Raw genomic sequence first — 19,964 nt, 5'->3', positions numbered from 1 at the left:
ATGTGTGGCCGATGCGATGACCCCCAACTTAACTAAGCCATCTATGACTGATGGGGAGGGTCCCACTATAGCGCAGCCATCAGTGACTGCTGGGGTGACCCCCAGCCTAACCCAAGCACCAGTGGCCTGTGTAGTGGCCCCCAGCCTACACCAGCCATCAGTGACCAGTGGAGTGGCTCCCAGCCTAGGCCAGCCATCAGTGGCCTGTGTGGTGGCTCCCAGCCTAGCCCCACCATCAGTGGCTTGTGTGGTGGTCTCTAGCCTATGCCCGCCACCTATGACCGGTGGGGTGACCCCCAGCCTAGCCCAGCCCTTTGTGGCCAATCGGGGGCCCCTCAGCCTCTTCCAGCCATCAGTAATTGCTGGTACCAGTTGTGCGGCTGGTCAATCAGGTTGGGCCCCTAAGGTGGGTTCAAATCTACCGTCAAGAGTGAGTGCAGTGGCCCCCAGTCTGGGTCATCCGTCATTGGTCACTGAAGTCCCTTTGAGTTCATCATATTCTTATGCCACTAGCAGCACCGGCCCAGACCTGAGCCAGTCACCTGTGGCCACCAGCATGGCCCCCTGTCAGGATCCCGTAATGGTTGATGGGGTAGCCTCGAACCCCCAGGCCCATGAGTTCAGCCAGGTGTCGCTGACGTTTCCTCAGCCACTCGGAGTCAGCAGGGGGCACCCAAGCGTCACTGAACATTCTGCTCTCCCTCTCTCAGCCCCAAATCTCTTCCAGGCATCTGGGGCTAGTGGAGAGGACTCTTGTCTAAACCAGGGAACCAATCCATGTCCTGGGGCTCTGTTCCCGGGTGTGGCTACAGGCATCAGTCCAGGCACTATGGCTGCTGGCATGTTCCCAAATATGTCTCGAGGGACCCTGGCTGCTGGTATGTTCCTGAGTATGTCTCCGGAGTCTCTGTCTCCGGGCATGACAGGGAGTGTGTGCCAGAGAAGTGTGGTGACTGGTATGGGCCCAAATCAGTTTCAGGGGGCCAGTGGCGTGGATCCCCGTGCATCTCCGGCCTCTGGGGCAGGTGCCCCTTTGATTCATGAGCAAGCCTCAGAGGTGGGCCCTGGTTTCTCTCGCGCTTCAGTGCCCAACAGACTGGGTACGAGTCCAATCAAGTTTTCTCAGGCCGATGCAGGCCCCAGCCTGTCTCAGGTCAATGTTGATCTTCCAATGTCTTTGAACCAGCAGCATCCTTCTGTGACCACAATCGTGGCACCTGGTTATGAACAAGCAAATGATTTCAGTCAGGAGCCCGTAGTGGACACAGCTAGTGGCCTGGTACCAGGTTCTGTACCCAGTAGGATGACCACAGCCATGGCCCCAGGTGCCGTGGCCAGTGGTGTGGCCCCCAGCCTTGCCCCAGGGTCTGTGATCAGGGGCGTGGGCCAGAGCCTGCCTCCGGGATCTGTGATCAGTGGTGTGCCTCCCCACCTTCCGCCCGGTTTTGTGGTCAGTGGTGTGCCTCAGAACCTTCCCGAAGGGTCTGTGATCTATGGTATCAGCCACAGCCTTCCCCCAGGATCTGTGATCAGCGGCATGGGCCAGGGTCTTCCTCCAGATCCCGTGGCCAGTGTTGTGGCCCAGAGCTTTCCTCCAGGTTCTGTGGCTAGTGGGGTTCACCCTAGTCTGATTGCAACATCTGGGGCTGGTGGGAAGGGACAAAACTTTGTAAGACCCTCATTTAGTTTCACTGTTCCAAGCCTGATCTCGGGTTCAGTGGTGGGTGGGATGGTCCCGGGTGTGTCTCCCAGGCCTGTGACCTCTAGTGTGGTTCCAGCCATAGATTCTGGGGAACTGAATCAGGGCCTGATTCTGGAGTCCACGGATAATGTAGCTGGCCTGCCGTCCACAGTGGGAAATGTGGCCCAGAGCCTTCCCCAGGGGTCCATGTTGATTGGGATCACTCCCCGTCCTTACCATGGAGCCCTGGCTAGAGAAGGGTCTACAGCCCCCTTCCAGGGATCCCATGTCACTGGCCTGGCTCAGCTGCATCCCCAGGCCTTGGAAGCTAGCGGCACAACCAGGAGAGTACACCGGGTGCCCACGGTTCTTCAAAGGGCCACCCAGTTGAGCCACGCTCTTGAGATGATGTCATTTGAGACCACAGATGACCAGGTCATGAGGAAGCCAGAGGACCTGAGCCAGGCCATGTCCCAGGTGTCCATATCCAGTGCGGAGTCCATGGTCCTTGACGCAACCCCATGGATGCCCCAGAATCCCCCATCAGCTGACGTCAGCCACAGCCACAGCCAGCAATTCTTTCCTGATGGCCAAAGGCCGTTGTTGGAGATGGTTCCCAGCCAAACCAAGTCTCTGACCAGTGGCATGGCTCCTGTCCCGCCCCAGTCCCTGAGTTTTGCCAAGCCCTCGATGGCTGGGAGCACCACCCCAACTCTGCCGCTGAGGTCAGCCACCAGCTGGGGGGCTCCCAGTTCCCACTTTGTGACTGCTAGCACAGCTTCCAGTGTGCACATAGAGTCTGTCAAGGCTGTTGGGGCCCCCTTGGCTCGACGGGCATCGGTGGCTCACATTGTGCCCCAGAGCCCCTCGGTGACTCACGTGGTGCCCCAGGGCCATCCCCACAAGATGGGGGCTTCTCCCATAGCCTCAGCATCCCCCAAGTTGGCCCAAAGCCGTTCTAGGACCTCCAGTGTTCACCCAGGGTCTGCAGTGGGGGTGGGGACCCCAAGCACTTCCCAGAAGTCAGGGACCACCTACAAGGCCTCTCATGTGCTGTATCCACCCACGGCTGGTGGGGTGGGATCTGGTGGCTTCCAGGTAGACGTGGTCCCCAGGGCCCACAAGAAGCCAGCACCTGGGGACCTGGCTCAGAGCAGCCACAAATCTCTTGGCTCCAGAAAATCCTATAGGTCCGTGCATGGTTATCTTGTCTCAGACATGCTAGACAGTAATGTTGCCAGGGTGGTGCCCTTGTACGACATGCAGGAGCAGGTCCCCAGGTCCTCTCAGGAGAGTCCCGGGCACGCCGAGAGCACCCCACCAGCCGTGACACCTATCATCCGCACCATGGATATGGCCCCCAATGTGGCTGTCCCTAGGCTGCACCCGGGTTTTCGGAGGGTGTCTCTGGGCTATGAGTCTTCACCTGATGGTTCCCGGAGGCCCCTTTTTACTCCGGAGTCAACGCCGGGCTCCTGGGATTTCCAGAGCGCCGTGGTTCCCGAAGGCTGTCGGAGGGTGTCCCTGACTCCCACTGTACTCCAGGGCCCTGTGGACGCTGGCATAGCTGGTGGCCAAGCGTGGAAGTCTGCCGCCGTCCCCAGTGGAGTGGCCGGGCCCACGACCAGCGCCGTGGCCCCTGGCGGCGCGTGGGATCTGGCCAGGGCTTCGGGGCCCTGGGACACCGTGGGCAGAGAGGCAGCGGTGGACCCCAGACAGTCGGGGGAACAGGTGGCATCGCTGCAGGCTATGGAGAAGGTCGTCACCCATGCCGTGGTCACCATCCAGGCGTGCGCCCGCGGCTACCTGGTGCGCCGAACCATCAGGGTGTGGCACCAGTGGGCTGTCATCATCCAGGCCGCCTGGCGCGGCTACCGTGTGCGGCGGGACTTGGCCCGGCTCTCTCAAGCGGCCACCACCATCCAGGCCACATGGCGAGGCTTCCGCACCCGCCAGATAGAGACCCAGCTGCAGTTGCTCCCCGGCGTGTGGACCAAGGCGGACGGCAGGACCAAGTCCACATCGGACCACCGCTGTTTCCAGTCCTGCCAGCCGCATGTCTGTCCCTTCTGCCAGTCCCTGAGCCCCAACCTGGGAAGCCCGCCCAGCGTGGTGATGCTCGTGGGCTCCAGCCCCCGCACGTGCCACATGTGCGGCCACACCCTGCCCACTCGGGTGGTGCACGGCATGGGTCGGGGCTCCAGGGTCCAGGCCGGCATGCCATGGGGCTGCGACACCCCGAGGGCCTCCCAGAGCCCCCAACAGTCCCATCGCCAGAATAAGGCAGCCACAACCATCCAGTCAGCCTGGAGGGGCTTTGCTGTGCGCCGCCGTCTGAAGCAGCAGCAGATGGCCGTGAGGATGCTTCAGGCCAACTGGCGCGGCCACCACACCCGGGTCTCCCTCACTCCAGATGCACTTTTGGGAGCAGCAGCGTGGGACAACCCCGAGGACACGCAGTGGCCGGGCGTCTAGGACGTTGGCTAACTGGTGGGTGGCAGGGGGGACGCCTGGGAAGGGGCAGTGTGGCTCTCTGGGTCTAACGAATAAAACCCTCCACAGCCTGAGTCTTGGTCCAACTGTGCTCATGGGGGTGTCTTGGGCCTGGTTTGGGGAGCGTGGGGTGGAATTTGGGAGGGTCTGGAACAGCCTGGATGGGAGCCTCCAACCAGGCACTTGATACATGGGGTCTGTGGCTGGGTTGGGGACCCTAAGCCCATTTCCGGAGGTCAGGGCCTAACGTGGGACCCCACCTAGGTTGCTGTCTCTATCCACCGCTAGTAGGGTCCTGTCAGTTCCAGATGGAAGTTGTCCCCAGCACATTCCAGAAGCCAGTGTCTGGGGACCTGGCCTGGAATAGCTACCATGAGTTCGTTGGCCCTGGAAAATCCTACAGGTGCATGCCTTGTCCAGGAAATGCTAGGGGGTTCCAGCCACTTCCTCATTTGGGAGGTGTACCCTGCCTTTCTCTCTCTCCACCCACCACCCCCCTCCAATCTAGGGGAGATCAAGGCAGATACAGATATACCCAGCCTGTAGGGGCAGGAAAGGGCAGAGAGGGAGGGAGGGAGAGGAGGGTAGACTGGGGAGAGGAGGGGGAGAAGGGGGGAAGAAATGGGTGGCAGCATGGGTTTGGGGCAGCTGTGGAAGGGGCCACAGAGTGGAGGGGAAGGGGAACTGGGGGTGGCAGGAAGTGTCTTGAAGGGAGAGGGAGAGTTTGAGGGCTTCAGAGTCATGGTCTAGGTGAGGTTTTTAGGAGAGGTAGCGGGTTCCAGGTGGAGAGGGTGGCAGGAGAGGGCATCAGGGGCACCAAGGTGAGCACTAAGTAGCAGTGCTTCCCCCCACCCCACCCCGCTTCCCAGCCCCTCAGGGCCTCAGTCGGGAGGCCCCACCAGGGCGCAGTCCCGCTGGCCGCCAGCAGGGTGTGCCTGCACCTGCGCTTGCAGGTGTGGACTGCAGGCACCTGGCCATACACTTGTGCAGAGCCCGCCTTCAGCCCTCCCAGTCCCAGAATGGCAGCCTCCCAGCTGCCCCAGCCACTTCTGCTGCTGGCTCTGGTGCTGCTGTCCGGGAATTTCTCTTCACTGCTGCATGTAAAGGTAAGAACGGGTCAGGAGGAGGCCTGGCTTCCAGAAAGCTGGATCGGGGCCCGTGGCTGAGCTCCACACCTGGCTTCTGGACCCCTCTCTCAGGCCACACCGGTCAGCCTGCCCCTCCTCTCATCTTCCCTGCCCCCCAAATCCGGAGGGCCGCTCCTCTAGAAGCAAGGTGGGGCACTGGTGACAAGAGCTGGAGCGCACCACAGCTGTAGCCCCCAGCCCCAGCCCCGAGACTGCAAGTTCTGCCATCCCAGTGGGAGCTGGACCAGCCAGAGGCTAGAAGGGCCTCCATACCCAGTCCGAGGTTTTGTTTCGAACTTCAGTTTCTTGTAGCCCACCCCCACAGGGAGAGGAGTGAGGACCCCGTGGCCCTGGTGGAGTTGGGGTGGCGGGGGAGACACAAGGATTCACTTCCTGGTCACTTAGGCTATTTATGGCTCCCAGGAGACATTCTTGGCACCTGACTTAATTTCCTTTTGCCGCCCTGTAAGACAGTTCCCAGACTACAGAAGAGTTGAACTTGGATCCTTCTCCCCAAGTTCTCTGTCTCCCACCAAGTCATTGCTCTCTCTGAGCCCATCCCCCAGACCCAAACCTGGACTCTCCTGAGTTGGGGGCCACCACGCATGGGACTCCTCCTGTGGGCAAGAGCTGCGTTCCGAAGACCCCACACTTACCCTCTTGGAGGAGATCGGGAAACAGCCTTAGGCAAGACGAGTCCCCCAGCTGTGCCAGCCCCAGATTGGAACCCGTTGACTTGGCTCTCACCAGCCTCCTGGTCTAGGACTCTCGGGGCAAAGCGAACTCCCGGTGCAGTGCATGGAAAGGACCCCACTTCACCTTCTGGTCGAGTCTCCCGCAGCCCATAAGCACCTGCCTACTGGCATCCCGCAGAGATGGTGTCCCCCTCACCCCCGCCTCCTCTCTCAAGGCCCACTGCTATTCTTCAACTCACTTTAAAAGTTTGGCTCCCCGAGGGTCCTGGGTTGGCTGGGGGTCCACCGTGGCCCTGAGTCATCTTCTGATTTCAGCAGAAATTCCTCAGTGATGGGAAGCAGTTTGGGGAGGCGGGCCTCTTTGTCCCTGACTCCTCGGGGGCCCTTAGGGGCCCTCTTCCCACCTTCCCAGTCACCTAGGACCAGACTTCCTACCCTCCTGAGCCTCAGTTCCCCATCTGAAAAATGAAAATGACGTCATGCCAGTGCACGATGCCTCTTCAAGACTTCCCTGGTCATCCCCACAGAGCCTGGGAGACCGGACAGAGAACTGGGGTGGGGTGGGGTGGGGCATTGTGGGTGCATACACTCAGCTCCTTCCTGGGGTGAGCCCTGGATGTTACTTCCTCATTTTTGCTACCTGGGGTTAGGCAAGAGGGGCAGTAGACTTTTGCCCAGGCCAGAGTGGATGGGGTGGGGCAGGGAGTGGTTGACGAATCAACTGGCAAACTGTTAAAGAACCCGGGAGCCCAGAACTGGGAAGTCATTGTGGGAGGTGGCCCACAAAACCTTCACCCACCCTGTCTAGCTCCGGGGCACAGTGCCTGGGGTGGGGTAGGAGCCAGGAAGTGGCTGGAACAAAGCAGGGTAGATTTCCAGAGACCCAATCCCCTGATTCTTCCTTCCCCAGAGCCCAGGACTCCAAGCCAGGCCCTTATTTAAGGCTCTGAGTTTAGCCCTGGGGACCTTCCAGGTACTTAGCAAAGCAAATTAGGGGCTGATTCTCCCCGGGAGCTCGGAACTGCATCTATACAGCTGAGTGTCGCTGGGCACCCACGGGGCACCAGACCTGTGTGAGTGCTCAGAGGCTCTGACTTACCGTGATGTCCATTTTACAGACAAACAGAGTCCCCAAAGGTTTAAAAGAGTTCCCCAGGGGGTTTGTGGCTGACTGGCTCAGTTGGTGGAGGCTGGGAATCTTGATCTCAGGGTCATGCGTTTAAGCCCCACATGGAGGGTAGAGTTTGCTGGATTGGACGAAAGGAAGAAAGAAAGAAAGGAAGAAAGAAAGAAAGAGCTCCCCAGCATGCTGCCTGGGTTCAGAGGGCCTCTAGAACCCTAAAGCAAGGTTGGGGGCTGGGAGGATCTGACCTGGCCTGGAACTCTGGCTGTGGGACTTCAGACAGGGTGCCTTGCTTTCCCACTGAGCACTCACGGTGGTGCCCTAAATCTTCCCCGTCTTGCTGAGCGCCAGGTGTTTACTATCTGGGATAATAAGGAAATTGACATCCAGAGAGACGCTGGGGCTGTGGCCTCCCACCTCGTCCCTAACCATCCCCTCCCCTCCAGGTCAGTGGCATTTTCCTTCCAAGTGTTATTTTTTTGGGGGGGGGCTCTTGGAGAGCAGGTTACAGAAGCCAGCTTCCGCGCTACAGCCCCCCCCTCGCCCAAGTTCAATGGAAACCTCCTCCAACCACTTCAGCCCCTTGAGTTCAGAGACAGGCTTTACCATCCACCCCAGAACCCTGAGTTTAGAGGCAGGCTTATTAAAACACAAAATCCAACGGAGTACATTTGAAGATCTAAATGGCTTTATTCAATGATTCACAAATTGGGCAGGGGCCCATCTTAGAAGATAGAAAGGAGCTCTGAGGAGCTGTACAAAATGGAAGCCTTTTATAGGCAGAAGGGGGGAAGAGAAAGGAAGTTTCTGGCAAACGGTGGATTGTTTCAAGCAGGTGTACTTTCCTAGCGGGGAAAGTGGAGGAGAGGGAGTCTATCAGGCAGATTATCTCCCAAATCCTGACTGGGTCATTCCAGATTGACAGGGTAGAGGTCACACTTCAGTGAGAGGGGTGGACACTGTAATTAGATCAGGTAGTAAGTCTTGGTTTGGTGATGTAGGGCTTAGCACAATTGACTCCATTTTGAACCTGTTTCTTTTTTAACAGACTCAACTGACCAGAGCCCATAGGTCAGGGGAAAACTACTCGAACCCCTACAACTCTTTAAATTCAGAGACATCGTCCATCCCCCAACCCAACCCCAGCCCCAACTCCGGAAATTCAGGACTGGTGTCTGCCTCCTCACAACCCACTCACCTGAGTCCTGTCTCCCCTGGTTCAGAGCTTACCCCTACCTCCCACTCCAGCCCCCCAAGTTCCTCCACCCTGACCCTGCCTTGGAGCCCCACTTCTCCCAGCCCCAGAACAGAGCCCTCCTGCGTGCCCTCAGCCACCAGTGATGAGACCTCTGTGACCACCGGCCCTGGTGAGTACCAAGAGGTTTGGGGGTTGGAGAAATGGATGGGGGTAACAGGCTGCAGTTATGGAATTGGCCACTAGGGGGAGACACAGACCTGAGAATATGTGGAGAAGGGCTTCTCCCCAGTCTCTACCAGGTCTCGTCTAAGCCTTTCAGACCTTCTTCCTTCTATGCACATTTATTAAGCACCTAGTGTGTATCACCAGGTACTGTGAGAGAGAGCTTTGTCAGAAGACAGATTACAAGTAAATTATGTATTTGTTTCTAAAAGAACAAAATAAACAGGATAAGGGGCCAGAATGCCAATATAAGTGGATTGAATTAAAAAAAATTTTTTTTTAAAGATTTTTATTTATTTATTTGACAGAGATCACAATAGGCAGAGAGGCAGGCAGAGAGAGAGGAGGAAGCAGGCTCCCTGCTGAGCAGAGAGCCCGACGCGGGGCTCGATCCAAGGACCCTGGGATCATGACCTGAGCCGAAGGCAGAGGCTTTAACCCACTGAGCCACCCAGGCGCCCCTAAAAAAATTTTTTTTAAAACCTTTTTTACTAAGTAATCTCTACTTGCATGTGGGGCTTGAACTCACAACCCCCAGATCAAGAGCTGCATGGTAGGACTGACTTTTTTTTTTTTTTTTTTTTGGAAAGATGTTTATTTATTTGTCGGGAGAGAGAGAAAGAGCACAAGCAGAGGGAGAAGCAGGCTCCCTGCTGAGCGAGGAGCCTGATGCGGGACTAGATCCCAGGACCCTGGGTTCATGACCTGAGCCAAAGACAGATGCTTCACTGACTGAGCCATCCGGGCACCCCTAGGATTGAAATTTTTAAAGAATGGTCAGCAAATGTCTCAGTTTGAAGGAGGTGAAGGAGGGAGTCACACAGATATCTAGCAGGAGAGCAGTCCAGGCACAGCCCGCCAAAAGGTCCTGAGGTCAGACTGTGCCTGGTAGATCTGGGGGAGGGCGAAGTGGCTGGAACGGGTGGGTGGGGTGGATGAGTGGGCTGCGAGTGGATGGGGGGCAGCCAGGGTAGAGTAGTTGCAGAGTGTGACCACACAGGGCCCCAGGGGTTCAGTAGAAGCCAAGTATTGTTAGGGAGTTTAGAAAAATCTGTCCTTCCAAATAATACATCATCTCCAAAATGTTCAAAGAACAGTGTGAACACTAGTCACAGGATGCAAACCGCCTTCCCGAAGTGTCAATTTTTAAGTGTATCCTCAGAGCATTTCTGCATTTGGAAATAGAATTCTAGATTCGATTTTTCTCACTTTGCAAGAACCCCCACGAGTGGCCAGTGAGGGCAGTGAAAACACAGAGAACTGAACGAATTCCTTACAGACGGATGATATTCGCAAGGAAAAGGACAAAGCTGCTTAAAAAAAAAAAAAATTCACAGCACCAGCAGGAGCGGAAGGCGAGCACAGCTTCCTGGGAAAGGACTCAAAAAAGCTCCAGGCCCTGGTGGGTGTTTCAGACTTGGGAGGGGTGGGGTCCACTGCTGACTCAGGCCTCTTCCCTTCAGCTCCAGGTAACTCGGGGGCCCCCGAGTTGCACAGGAACCCAGGCGTGGTGGTGGCTGTGTGTCTGCTGGTGTCTGTTTTGCTCATCGGGTCTGTGCTGATGGCTGTGAAGTGCTGCCACCGGGGTGTGTCTGAGTTCTAGAAGCTGAATGACGTCTCCACGATGAGGTGGGGGCTGGGCTGGAGGGATGGCCTTCCTAAGTCCCTGCTGTAAACCCTGCTGGTGCCTGAATGTCTTGTGTGTGTCCCTCCTCCAGGGAGCCGTGAACTGAACGTCATCTTCGGCCCATTGCCCACCGGAGTGATCTCTATGGGGCTGAGAGAGAACGGGGCTTGGATGGGGCAGGAGCACCTGTGGAGGGGCTATGCTTGCCAGAATAAATCCCGTACCGTTCCTCTGTGGCCTCCCGAGTCATGGGCTTCTGTGACAAACGTTTCTGGGTGTCTACTTTGTGCTGGCGTTATAGTGGGGACCATTTCTTCACCCTCATGGGGCCCACAGTCTCAAAGGTGGGGATGGACAATAGCCAGGGGATCAAATGACATCATTTCGGGTGGAACGGAGGGTCATGGAGTCACAGATTGGGGCTGTGGCCAAATCCCAAGGGCCCACGTGTCCAGGTTTTCTGAGAGGGCAGGGAGGTCTCTCTGGGAAGGTGATATTTGAACCAAGACCTCAAAGGTGGGAAGGAGCCACCCTGGAGAAAACTAGGAGGGTGTCCCAGGAAGCAGGCACAGCAAGTGTAAAGGCCCTGTGGTAGGAAGAACTTGAGATGTTTGGGAAACAACAAATAAATGAATGGAGTCAGAGTAGGGTGAGCGATTGGTGACTGTGGGGGGCTGCACTGACCGTGGGAAAGAGTGTGGGTTTTAGCTCAAACATCAAAGGGTAGTGTCCAGCCAGCAAATTCCACAATCTAGTAGATATTCCTTCAAGTGTTCAGGAGGGCAAATCAGCAGGGGGAGAAGGCAGTCCAGGAGGCAAGGAAAGCACCAGAAGCATACAGAGAACAGGGAGTCAAAATGGCTCCCCCACCTTGTCTCAGTCCTGTTTCCCGGGGTCTGAGCCCGGTCCCCCACCTTCTCCCCTCTCATTGCATAGGAATGAAAATAGTGCAGGGAGGGGCAGGCCTTTGCCTGGGGACCTTTGGTGGGTTAGCGGGTTCTTCCTGCTTCCCACCCACCCTGTCCCCCCCGGAACCTTCCAGGCTTCTCCAGCGGAGTGGGACGTGGAGGCTCCAGGCTGTGCCTTGGCCAGGACTCTGGCATGGAACCCCCTTCAAAGCTGGGTTTACCCTTCCGTGAAATGGGTGGTGACAGAGGTGGGGGTCAAGGTCACACAGCACATGGGGATGAAGCCTGTTGGGCGGGGGTAGGGGAGGTCATGCTCTAATGATTTTCGGGGGCAGAGGGTTGGCGGGGCCTCCTGGGCAGGCAGCCATTCCAGTGAAACATTAACTTTCAGTAGCTCCCAAGGGGTCAGAGCCACATAGCCCCTTTCCTCCGGTCACAGGCCCCCCCCATACCCCCCCCCCCGTGGTTCCAGTTGTGACTGTTTGTGAGGACTGCATTGAGCAGAGAGGGTCGTCTATCTGCCTAGGGTGGCACAGAGTGGTGACCAACTTTCCTGGAGCCTCCAGGGACCCCAGACGACCACCCCTGGACTCCTGAGGCCACACCTCATGGGCTGTCCTATGAAGCACCTGTCCCAGACCCTGAGCTGGTAAAATCTTTCCGTTCTTACCTCAAATCTGCACCTCCCTCTGTCTCCCTCTCTCTCTCTTTGTGTCTCTCCATGTCTCTCCCTTTCTCTCTCTTTCTCTTTGGCTCTTCGTGTTTCCACCTCTCTCTCTTACAAGCGCAGAGACCATTTAAACTTAACACCCACCCACCCTGAGCCTCCCTCCCCCCTCACACACACATTCCCTGCCACTCTTCCACCCATGTAGGGGACACCCTCCCACCCTCCCCATCACTCTGAACTAGGGGTGCGATGTGGGTGTGTCCTGTCCGAGCCTGGCACTCAGGTAGTTAAGGGGCTCGGGGGGGGGGTAGCTGGGCGGGGGGACTTTGGGCCACCCACTTGGGCAGGTCCAGTCCTCCCCTCCTTCACTCCCAGGGAGGTCACGGGACTCAGACCGGCCTCAGCGGTGGCAGGGAGTGCCAGGCCTGCCTGAGCCCAGCAGATCTTGTATGAGTTGGGGGCAGGGGAGGAGGTTCTGAGGCAGTGGGCTGGAGTCCCCGAAGTGGCAGTGGGCTGGAAGGTGAATGGAGTCCCTGAAGGGGCCCAGGGCCAGGGGATTTCTTCCTGAAGGTCCTGATGCTCCAAGGCTGTGGACCCTGGCATGGAGGGGGCAGGAGGCTTGGGTAGGGTGCATAGGCTCCAGGGTCTGCTGCCCCCCTGGGTGGAGCCCCTGCAGAGCTCTGGGGGCTGTCCCACAGCGGTGCCTGTGGTATGGCCCGGGCTCCCTTGATTGAGCATTTGTGGGCACCAGGAGAGGGTACAGGGTGTGGGATGAGCTCCTTGTCTAGGGGGAGTCTCATGGGAGTACAGCTGGCTCCCAGGGCCTGACAGGTCTCACATCTGTCCCCACAGGCTCAGAGATGCCTGCAGCATGTGGCACAGTGGGACAGCCTTCTCCTTCCTGCTAAGCGAGGTGAGTGGGGGTGGGGCTGGGCTGTCCAGGCCATGGGGGTGGTGCTCACAGTACCTCTCCTAGTGGAAACATCCAGAGCTGTCTGGGGACCTATTTATAGACAGGGAAACTGAGTCCCAGAAAGGTTACTGGGAGTCTGGGACTCAATCCCACTCCACTGTCCAGCCCAGGTCTGCAGCCTCCACTTTTAGGGGTGGGAGGGGGCAGTGGAGGAGGAGGGAGCAGCAGGGACCCTTTGGGCTCTGGATGCAAGGTTTTGATGGCCCAACGAGAGGAGGCCTGGATGCCTCCAGTCCAGGGAGCGCATGAGGTCACAACTTTGGGGCAGAGCCAATGACCTCATTCTGGGGAACTGAGATAGTGAGCAGAGAACCCAGCAGGAGCTGACTTTAATTGGAGCCCAGGCTGGTCACCAATGCTGGAGTGACTGATAACCTCTCTGGGGCCCTGTTTGCTCATATAAAGAAAAGGGGCTAACATTGTGTGGGTTGAGGGAGGGCGGGATGCGCTAGTACCCTGTAGCCAGCAAGGTCCCACATGCATTGATCCACACCCCAGCTGTCTATGCGAGGAGAATAAGATGAGGGTAGTCCCAGTTTACAGATGAGGAAACTGAGGCACAGAGAGGCTAGCCCGCCCTCAAAGCGAGGGGCCAATGGGAGATTTGAGCCTGGGCCTTCATGACCCTTGTCTGTGCTCTGAACCCCACTGCTGAGCTCCCCCCACTACTTCAACCACCCAAGATCCTTCCTGTTCCTCTTTTTTTTTTTTTTTTTTTAAGATTCTATTCATTTATTTGACAGAGAGAGAGTGCAAGCCGGCAGAGAGGCAGCGGAGGGAGAGGGAGAAGCAGGCTCCCCGCTGAGCCAGAGCCCAATATAGGGCTCAATCCCAGGACCCTGGGATCATGACCTGAGCCAAAAGCATATGCTTAACTGAGCCACCCAGGTGCCCCCCGTTCCTCCTTTTTAACATGGTGTGTTTCGAGGCCCTGGTCAGGCAGCCCTGATGAGCCCTGGCAGCCAGCTCCTTCTCTGAGCCGTAACTTCTTCCTCTGTAAAGTGGGGACCCCTTAGAGCTCCCCCCAAACACTCAATTTACAGCATCAGTCATCCTACTTGTACATGGAATGCCCACTGAGTTTGGGGCCCAGCTTTGGGCATGGGGGCCATGGAGGCTCATAGGCTGGGGTGACAGATGTTTAACTAAGGAAAAGGATAAAATCTGGGGATGGGTGAGTGGGAATGAGGCTGCCCAGGCTGGGCAGGAAGGTGACATTTAAAGATTTTTTTTTTTTTTTGACAGACAGAGATCACAAGTAGGCAGAGAGGCAGGCAGAGAGAGAGGGGGAAGCAGGCTCCCCGCTGAGCAGAGAGCCCGATGCGGGACTTGATTCTAGGACCCTGGGATCATGACCTGAGCCAAAATGAAGGCAGAGGCTTTAACCCACTGAGCCACCCAGGTGCCCCGGAAGGTGGCTTTTAAAAGAGTAGATGAGGGGCGCCCGGGTGGCTCAGTTGGTTAAGTGGCTGCCTTCGGCTCAGGTCATGATTCCAGGGTCCTGGGATCGAGCCCCGCACCAGGCTCCCTGCTCAGCGGAGAGCCTGCTTCTCTCTCCCCCTCTCCCTGACGCTCTCCTTACTTGTGCTCTCTCTCTCTCTCTGTCAAATAAACAAATAAAATATTAAAAAAAAAAAGAAAAAGAGTAGATGAAAACAGGCAGTCAGTTAGGGGGAAGAGCTGGCGGAAGGGCTTTCCCTGTAGAGGGCACAGCTCCTGCAAAGGCCCTGAGGCAGGTATAGGTGGGGCTGGGGTTGGGGAGGTGGAGCTAGGAAAGATGGAGGAAGGTGAGAGGCAGCTGTGGGCAGGGACTGGGCAGTTAGGGTTTGTCTTAGAGGCTGGACTTGGGGTCGCAACCAGGGCTAGCACACATGGAGATCTTGGGGACAGGCAAGATGGACAAATCAAAAGGCAGCTGCTCAGTCTCCCTCCAAGCCCTTCCCCCTCTTCCCCTCCTGCCCCCACGCCCACCCCTGGGCTTTCTGTCCCCACTCCAACCTCTCAACAGGGAAAGCAATCAGTCTGGAGTGGCAGATTGATTAATGCTGTCGCTGAGAGGCGGGGAGGACCCTCCCCTCTCCCTTCTGCAACTCTCAGAGTGCCCTATCCTTACCCCAGCCTCAGTCCAGATAGGGGAGGGTCAGTCAACTGCTCCCCACAGGGCCTGTCTTGTCTGTTTCACCCTAAAACCAGCCTGGCCCCCAACAAGCCCAGACCCAAACATCCAGCTGCCTCCGCTGCCTCTGTTGGGGGTCACATGATGATTAAACCAAGCTCTAATTTTTTTTAAAAGATTTTATTTATTTGTTGGGGGAGAGATAGAGGGAGAGGGAGAATTAGGCTTCCCGCTGAGCAGGGAGCCCGATGCGATGCGTGGCTTGACCCCAGGACTCTGGGGTGCCTAGGTGGCTCAGCTGGTTAAGCGTCTGCTTTCGGCTCAGGTCATGATCCCAGGGTCGTGGAATCGAGCCCTACATCAGGCTCCTTGCTCAGTGGGGAGCCTGCCTCTCCCTCTCCCTCTGCTGCTCCACCTGCTTGTGCTTTTGCTCTCTCTGTCAAATACATAATTAAAACTTATTAAAGAAAAACAAGGGGCGCCTGAGTGGCTCAGTGGGTTAAGCCTCTGCCTTCGGCTCAGGTCATGATCTCAGGGTCCTGGGATCGAGTCCCACATTGGGCTCTCTGCTCAGGTAGGAGCCTGCTTCCCCCTCGTTCTCTCTCTGCCTGCCTCTCTGCTTACTTGTGATCTCTCTCTGTCAAATAAATAAATAAGATCTTAAAAAAAAAAAAGAAAAGAGAAACAAAAACAAAAAACCAAAGTTACCTCTTCAGAAAGGCCCCTAACTCTGCCTGGACAACATTATCAGTAGCCCTCCCATCACCCTCCAGGCTCCTACATGGTTTAATTTTCTTTCTAGCACGATGTGCTTGAACTATCATTTTGTATCTGTTGAATGAATAAACAAGTGAGTAGGAATGTAGGGAAGTGGTTTCCCCATCTGGAACTCACCTTCCGCAAGAAGAGAGCGGGCAGTTGATAGCTCAGGGGGCCTCCTGTTCTGGGAGGGGCCCCCTGTAACCACACACCCCACCTTCTGCTTTCCTGCACATCCTCCCAGCTGCCAGGAACCCTCCCAGGGGAGGCCTAGTGTTGAACACTTAGATTTCTACATTAGAACTCAGCTACTCCTGGAAGAGGGTTATGTTCCTATGAGGTTGGGAGTGGGAGGACCAGTTAAACATCCTGGGTCCTAGAAGGATCAGATCTGTGCAAAGAGCAAAGTGGGGTTGCAGGGAACTGAGTAGTTCCCAGTTGTGTGACTCTCAGCAGAGCATTTCCTCTTCTTCTGTGAAGAAATGCCCTGTAGAAATACGCCCCTCGGAGCCTGAACTGACGTGTGTTCCTCATACCTTCTTTGCGGAACCCCCTTGCCCTAGCTCTGGCCCTAATTAGCCATATTTTCTCAGACCTCAGTTTTCCCATCTGAATGATCTGATTACTGAGACAGATTAATTTGTAAGGTTCAGTGGCAGAGCAAGAGAAGGTGGGCCTGCCCCTCTGAGATCCACCTCTCCCACAGCCCATTTGCTCCTTTGACACTCCCCCAGCACACCCCCGGGCCCCCTCCCCAACGTAGTGAATTTTAAGTCCTAGGGTCAGCACCACTGACAGCTCTCAGCCTGGGACTGGAACATCTAGGGGTCTGTCCTGGTATTACTAACAACCCCAAGGAGTTGGTACCATTTTCATCCCATTTCATAGACAGGAAAACTGAGGTGGGCTTTTCCTACACCACATGGCATGGGCTGAACCCAGTTCTGCTGGGCTGGAAAGGTCATGTTGCTGACTCATCAATTCATCCCGATTCTGTTTGATTTTCAAATGTCTCAAGTGTTTACTCAGGGCACGATTGCCAGCATCATCTTATTTAATGTCTCCTGCTCAGTTCTTCCTTCAAGAATTGAGGCACTGGGGGCACCTGGGTGGCTCAGTGGGTTAAGCCTCTGCCTTCGGCTCGGGTCATGATCTCAGGGTCCTGGGATCGAGTCCCACATTGGGCTCTATGCTCGGCGGAGAACCTGCTTCCTCCTCTATCGCTCTCTCTGCCTGCCTCTCTGCCTACTTGTGATCTCTCTCTGTGAAATAAATAAATAAAATCTTAAAAAAAAAAAAAAGGAATTGAGGCACTGTAGCTCGGAATTCAGGATGTACTTACCAGCAGCAAATCTGGGCAATGTCTTCAGCTCTTAGCCTTGGTTTCCTTGTTTATAAGTTGAGGATAATGGGGAGTCTCTTTCTGGTTCAGTCGGTGGAGCATGTGGCTCTTGATCTTGGGATTGTGAGTTCCAGCCCCACGTTGGGTGTAGAGATTACTTTTAAAAGTAAAATCTTTTAAAAAAAATTTTGATAAAGGGATGCCTGGGTGGCTCAGTGGGTTAAAGCCTCTGCCTTCTGCTCAGGTCATGATCTCAGGGTCCTTGGATAGAGCCCCACATCGGGCTCTGCTCAGCAGGGAGGCTGCTTCCTCCCTCTCTCTCTGCCTGCCTCTCTGCCTACTTGTGATCTCTGTCTGTCAAATAAATAAATTTTTAAAAATTTCGATAAAATGAGGATAATGGTATAAAATAGCCTTATTGTGCCCTTATGACCTGATCTATGAGGGATTCCCTAGAACAGTGCTGATGGAGCATCCGTGTGCAAGAAAGGTTAGCTGTTGGTGCTGCTGTTATTATCCACTTGTTTACTTACTGCATATTTTATTTTTATATTTTTAAAAGATTTTACTTATTTATTTGACAGAGATCACAAGTAGGCAGAGAGGCAGGCAGAGAGAGAGGGGGAAGCAGGCTCCCCACTGAGCACAGAGCCCGATTCGAGGCTCGATCCCAGGACCTACTGAGCCACCCAGGTGCCCCTTATTTTTATATTTTAATACAAATATGATACAATACTGTCAGAGGGAATGTTATTGTAATAAATAGCAGTATATACCATATAATGTTATAAATATGAATATACAATGTACTAACTGATTAATAAATATTTCTGCAATGCCTATTGTGGGCCAGGCACTGTTCATTCCTGCAAGTTTGAGATCCACATCCCCATTTCATAGATGAGTAAGCTGAGGCTCAGAGAGGTAAATTCATTCAGGGAGAAAGAAGCATGCAGGGTTGCCTGGGAGGTTCACTTGGTTAAGCATATGCCTTTGGCTCAGGTCATGGTCTCAATGGTCCTGGGATCGAGCCCCATGAGCCCCACTAAGCCCCACGTGGGTCTCCCTGCTCAGCAGGGACTTTGCTTCTCCTTTTCCCTCTGCCCTGCCACCACTCATGCTCTCTCTCTCTCTCTCTCAAATAAATAAATAAATAAATAAAATCTAAAGAAAGAAAGACAGACAGACAGACAGACTCAGATACTCTGGTCCAGACTAGGAATCCGGGTGAGGGAATCTTGGAGCTTCCCCCTGGTCCCCTGTGTCCCAGAGAGGCTCCCTGCCTGGGAACTTGCTTATGTCTTGCCACTGTCTCTCCCCAGAGGCTCCAGGAGTCAGTGGGTTCTGGCTTGGTCCCCATGAGCCCACTTGGCAGTGGTGTCATCCGGAGAAGATTTTCAGGGACTCCACTGCTGCCACCGCTGTCAAGCCGCCTTGGAACCCCTGGAGAGGTTGAGGCCAGTGCCTGTGTGGTGTTCACCATCGAGTCTCAAGGGGCAGAGCAAAGCCACAATCCAGACCCAGGAAGGTGAGGAGGCAGATTGGGACCAAGGGGACCAGTCTCAGGAGAGAGAACATGCCTTGTCTAGCTGAACTTTTCTCTAACTTGTTCAGAAAACATTTATTAAATGCCTACTGTGTGCTGGGCCCTGTACTAGAATAACAGCCATGGGCAAGCAGGTGCTCAGAGGCTGATGATGGCGAGAGACTCATATCAGGTGGAGAGATCAGGGTGTCTTGGGAACCCAGAGGGGACTTCTGGCCCAGCGTTGGGGAGTATAAGGTGAGGAAAGGACCACTTGGAAGAGGTGGCATCTAAGATTAGCTTTAAGGATGAAGATAAGTCAACCATAGACGTGCAGGGACTATGCCAATTAGAAGGAACAGATTGTACAAAGCCTTGGACTCAAGAAGATCAGGTATATGAAGAATTTAACACAGATCAGTGTGACTGGAGAGGAGCCTGGGGATGTGGGCAGGGGCTGGACCACACAAGACCTTATGGGATGCAATGGGAGGCCATGGGGAGGTTTTCAAGAGAGTGAGTTGATCAGATTGGCATTAGAAAAATTCTCTGTGACTACTATGATTGTCAAGGCTTGGGCAGTTCTGGGCAGGAGATGGTGGTACATGGATCAAGGTGGAGAGAAGTAGGCAGATTTAGAAGTTACTTATGAGGTAGATACAGCAGGTATTAGTGGGCATGAGCAGGGGGTAAAAGAGAGGGGGTACTGGTGTGGACAGCTCCTGGTCTTTGACCCCCTCAGCTGTGACACCCCTTTTCATCCTTCCAACAATGCCAAGATGTGGGACACCATCATTATCCCCATTTTTCAGAATAGAAAATAGGCTTAGAAGGGGGGAGTGACAGCCAGCCTGTGGCAGAGCCCATGTTCCCCACCAGTGGACCAAGTGGTCTCCCACATCTTTGGAGGGTAGGGGGCTAAGAGGAAGGGCAGTGACTGAGCCATGAAAATAAAGGATAGAGCAAGAGTCATTTGTTTTCCATCACACAGCAAGATGTGGCAGTCCTTGCTGAACAAAATGAGCTCAGTCACCCTGACCCAAACATTTCCCATTTATCCAACCTGGGGACACAACTAGGGTAGAGGGTGGATAATCTCCATGAGAAACAGTTTAAATATCCTTCTGAGATCGTGGCTCTTCCTGCCCCCAAACCTACTGCACCAAGTGTCTCCAAATGCCTCCCTGCCCCAGCCCAGAGCCCACACCCACCCACCCAGCCTTGCTCCTATGCATGTCTGCTTCTCTTAACCATAATAGAAAATGTTCTCACTCTCCCTTTGCCACTTACCAGGAAATTACCCCTGAGATTAGGATGCCTGGTGGGCAGGGCCTTGAGTTTCTAGAACTGGAGAAGGGAGGGGCAGGTCTGGGATTTGAGGGCAGGAATCGTGCCTGTGAGGTGGGGCCCAAGGCATAGTGGGACGAATGAGATCCCGCCATTTCCGCTGAGGGTCTGGGCGTTGGTGTGGCTATAAAAGCGTGCCCCTCTCTACCCACCCCCAC

The 19,964-nt window shown here is 55.2% G+C and overlaps 1 protein-coding gene across 1 annotated transcript in view; it reads left to right on the top strand.

Annotated features, from left to right (window-relative positions):
• The window catches only part of LOC111143937 (KIAA1683 ortholog), a 20,013-nt gene extending 15,840 nt beyond the window's left edge, over positions 1 to 4,173 (top strand). The window contains 2 exon segments of the mRNA XM_022497966.1: positions 3,227 to 3,267; positions 3,310 to 4,173. Coding sequence (XP_022353674.1) covers positions 3,227 to 3,267; positions 3,310 to 4,156 — 888 coding nt within the window. The 3' untranslated portion in view covers positions 4,157 to 4,173.
• Positions 4,174 to 19,964: the final 15,791 nt, after the last annotated feature.

The sequence above is a fragment of the Enhydra lutris genome, unplaced genomic scaffold (assembly GCF_002288905.1).
Source record: "Enhydra lutris kenyoni isolate GAN:26980312 unplaced genomic scaffold, ASM228890v2 scaffoldscaffold10, whole genome shotgun sequence".
NCBI lineage: Eukaryota > Metazoa > Chordata > Mammalia > Carnivora > Mustelidae > Enhydra > Enhydra lutris.
This window is presented reverse-complemented; position numbering and strand designations above follow the sequence as displayed.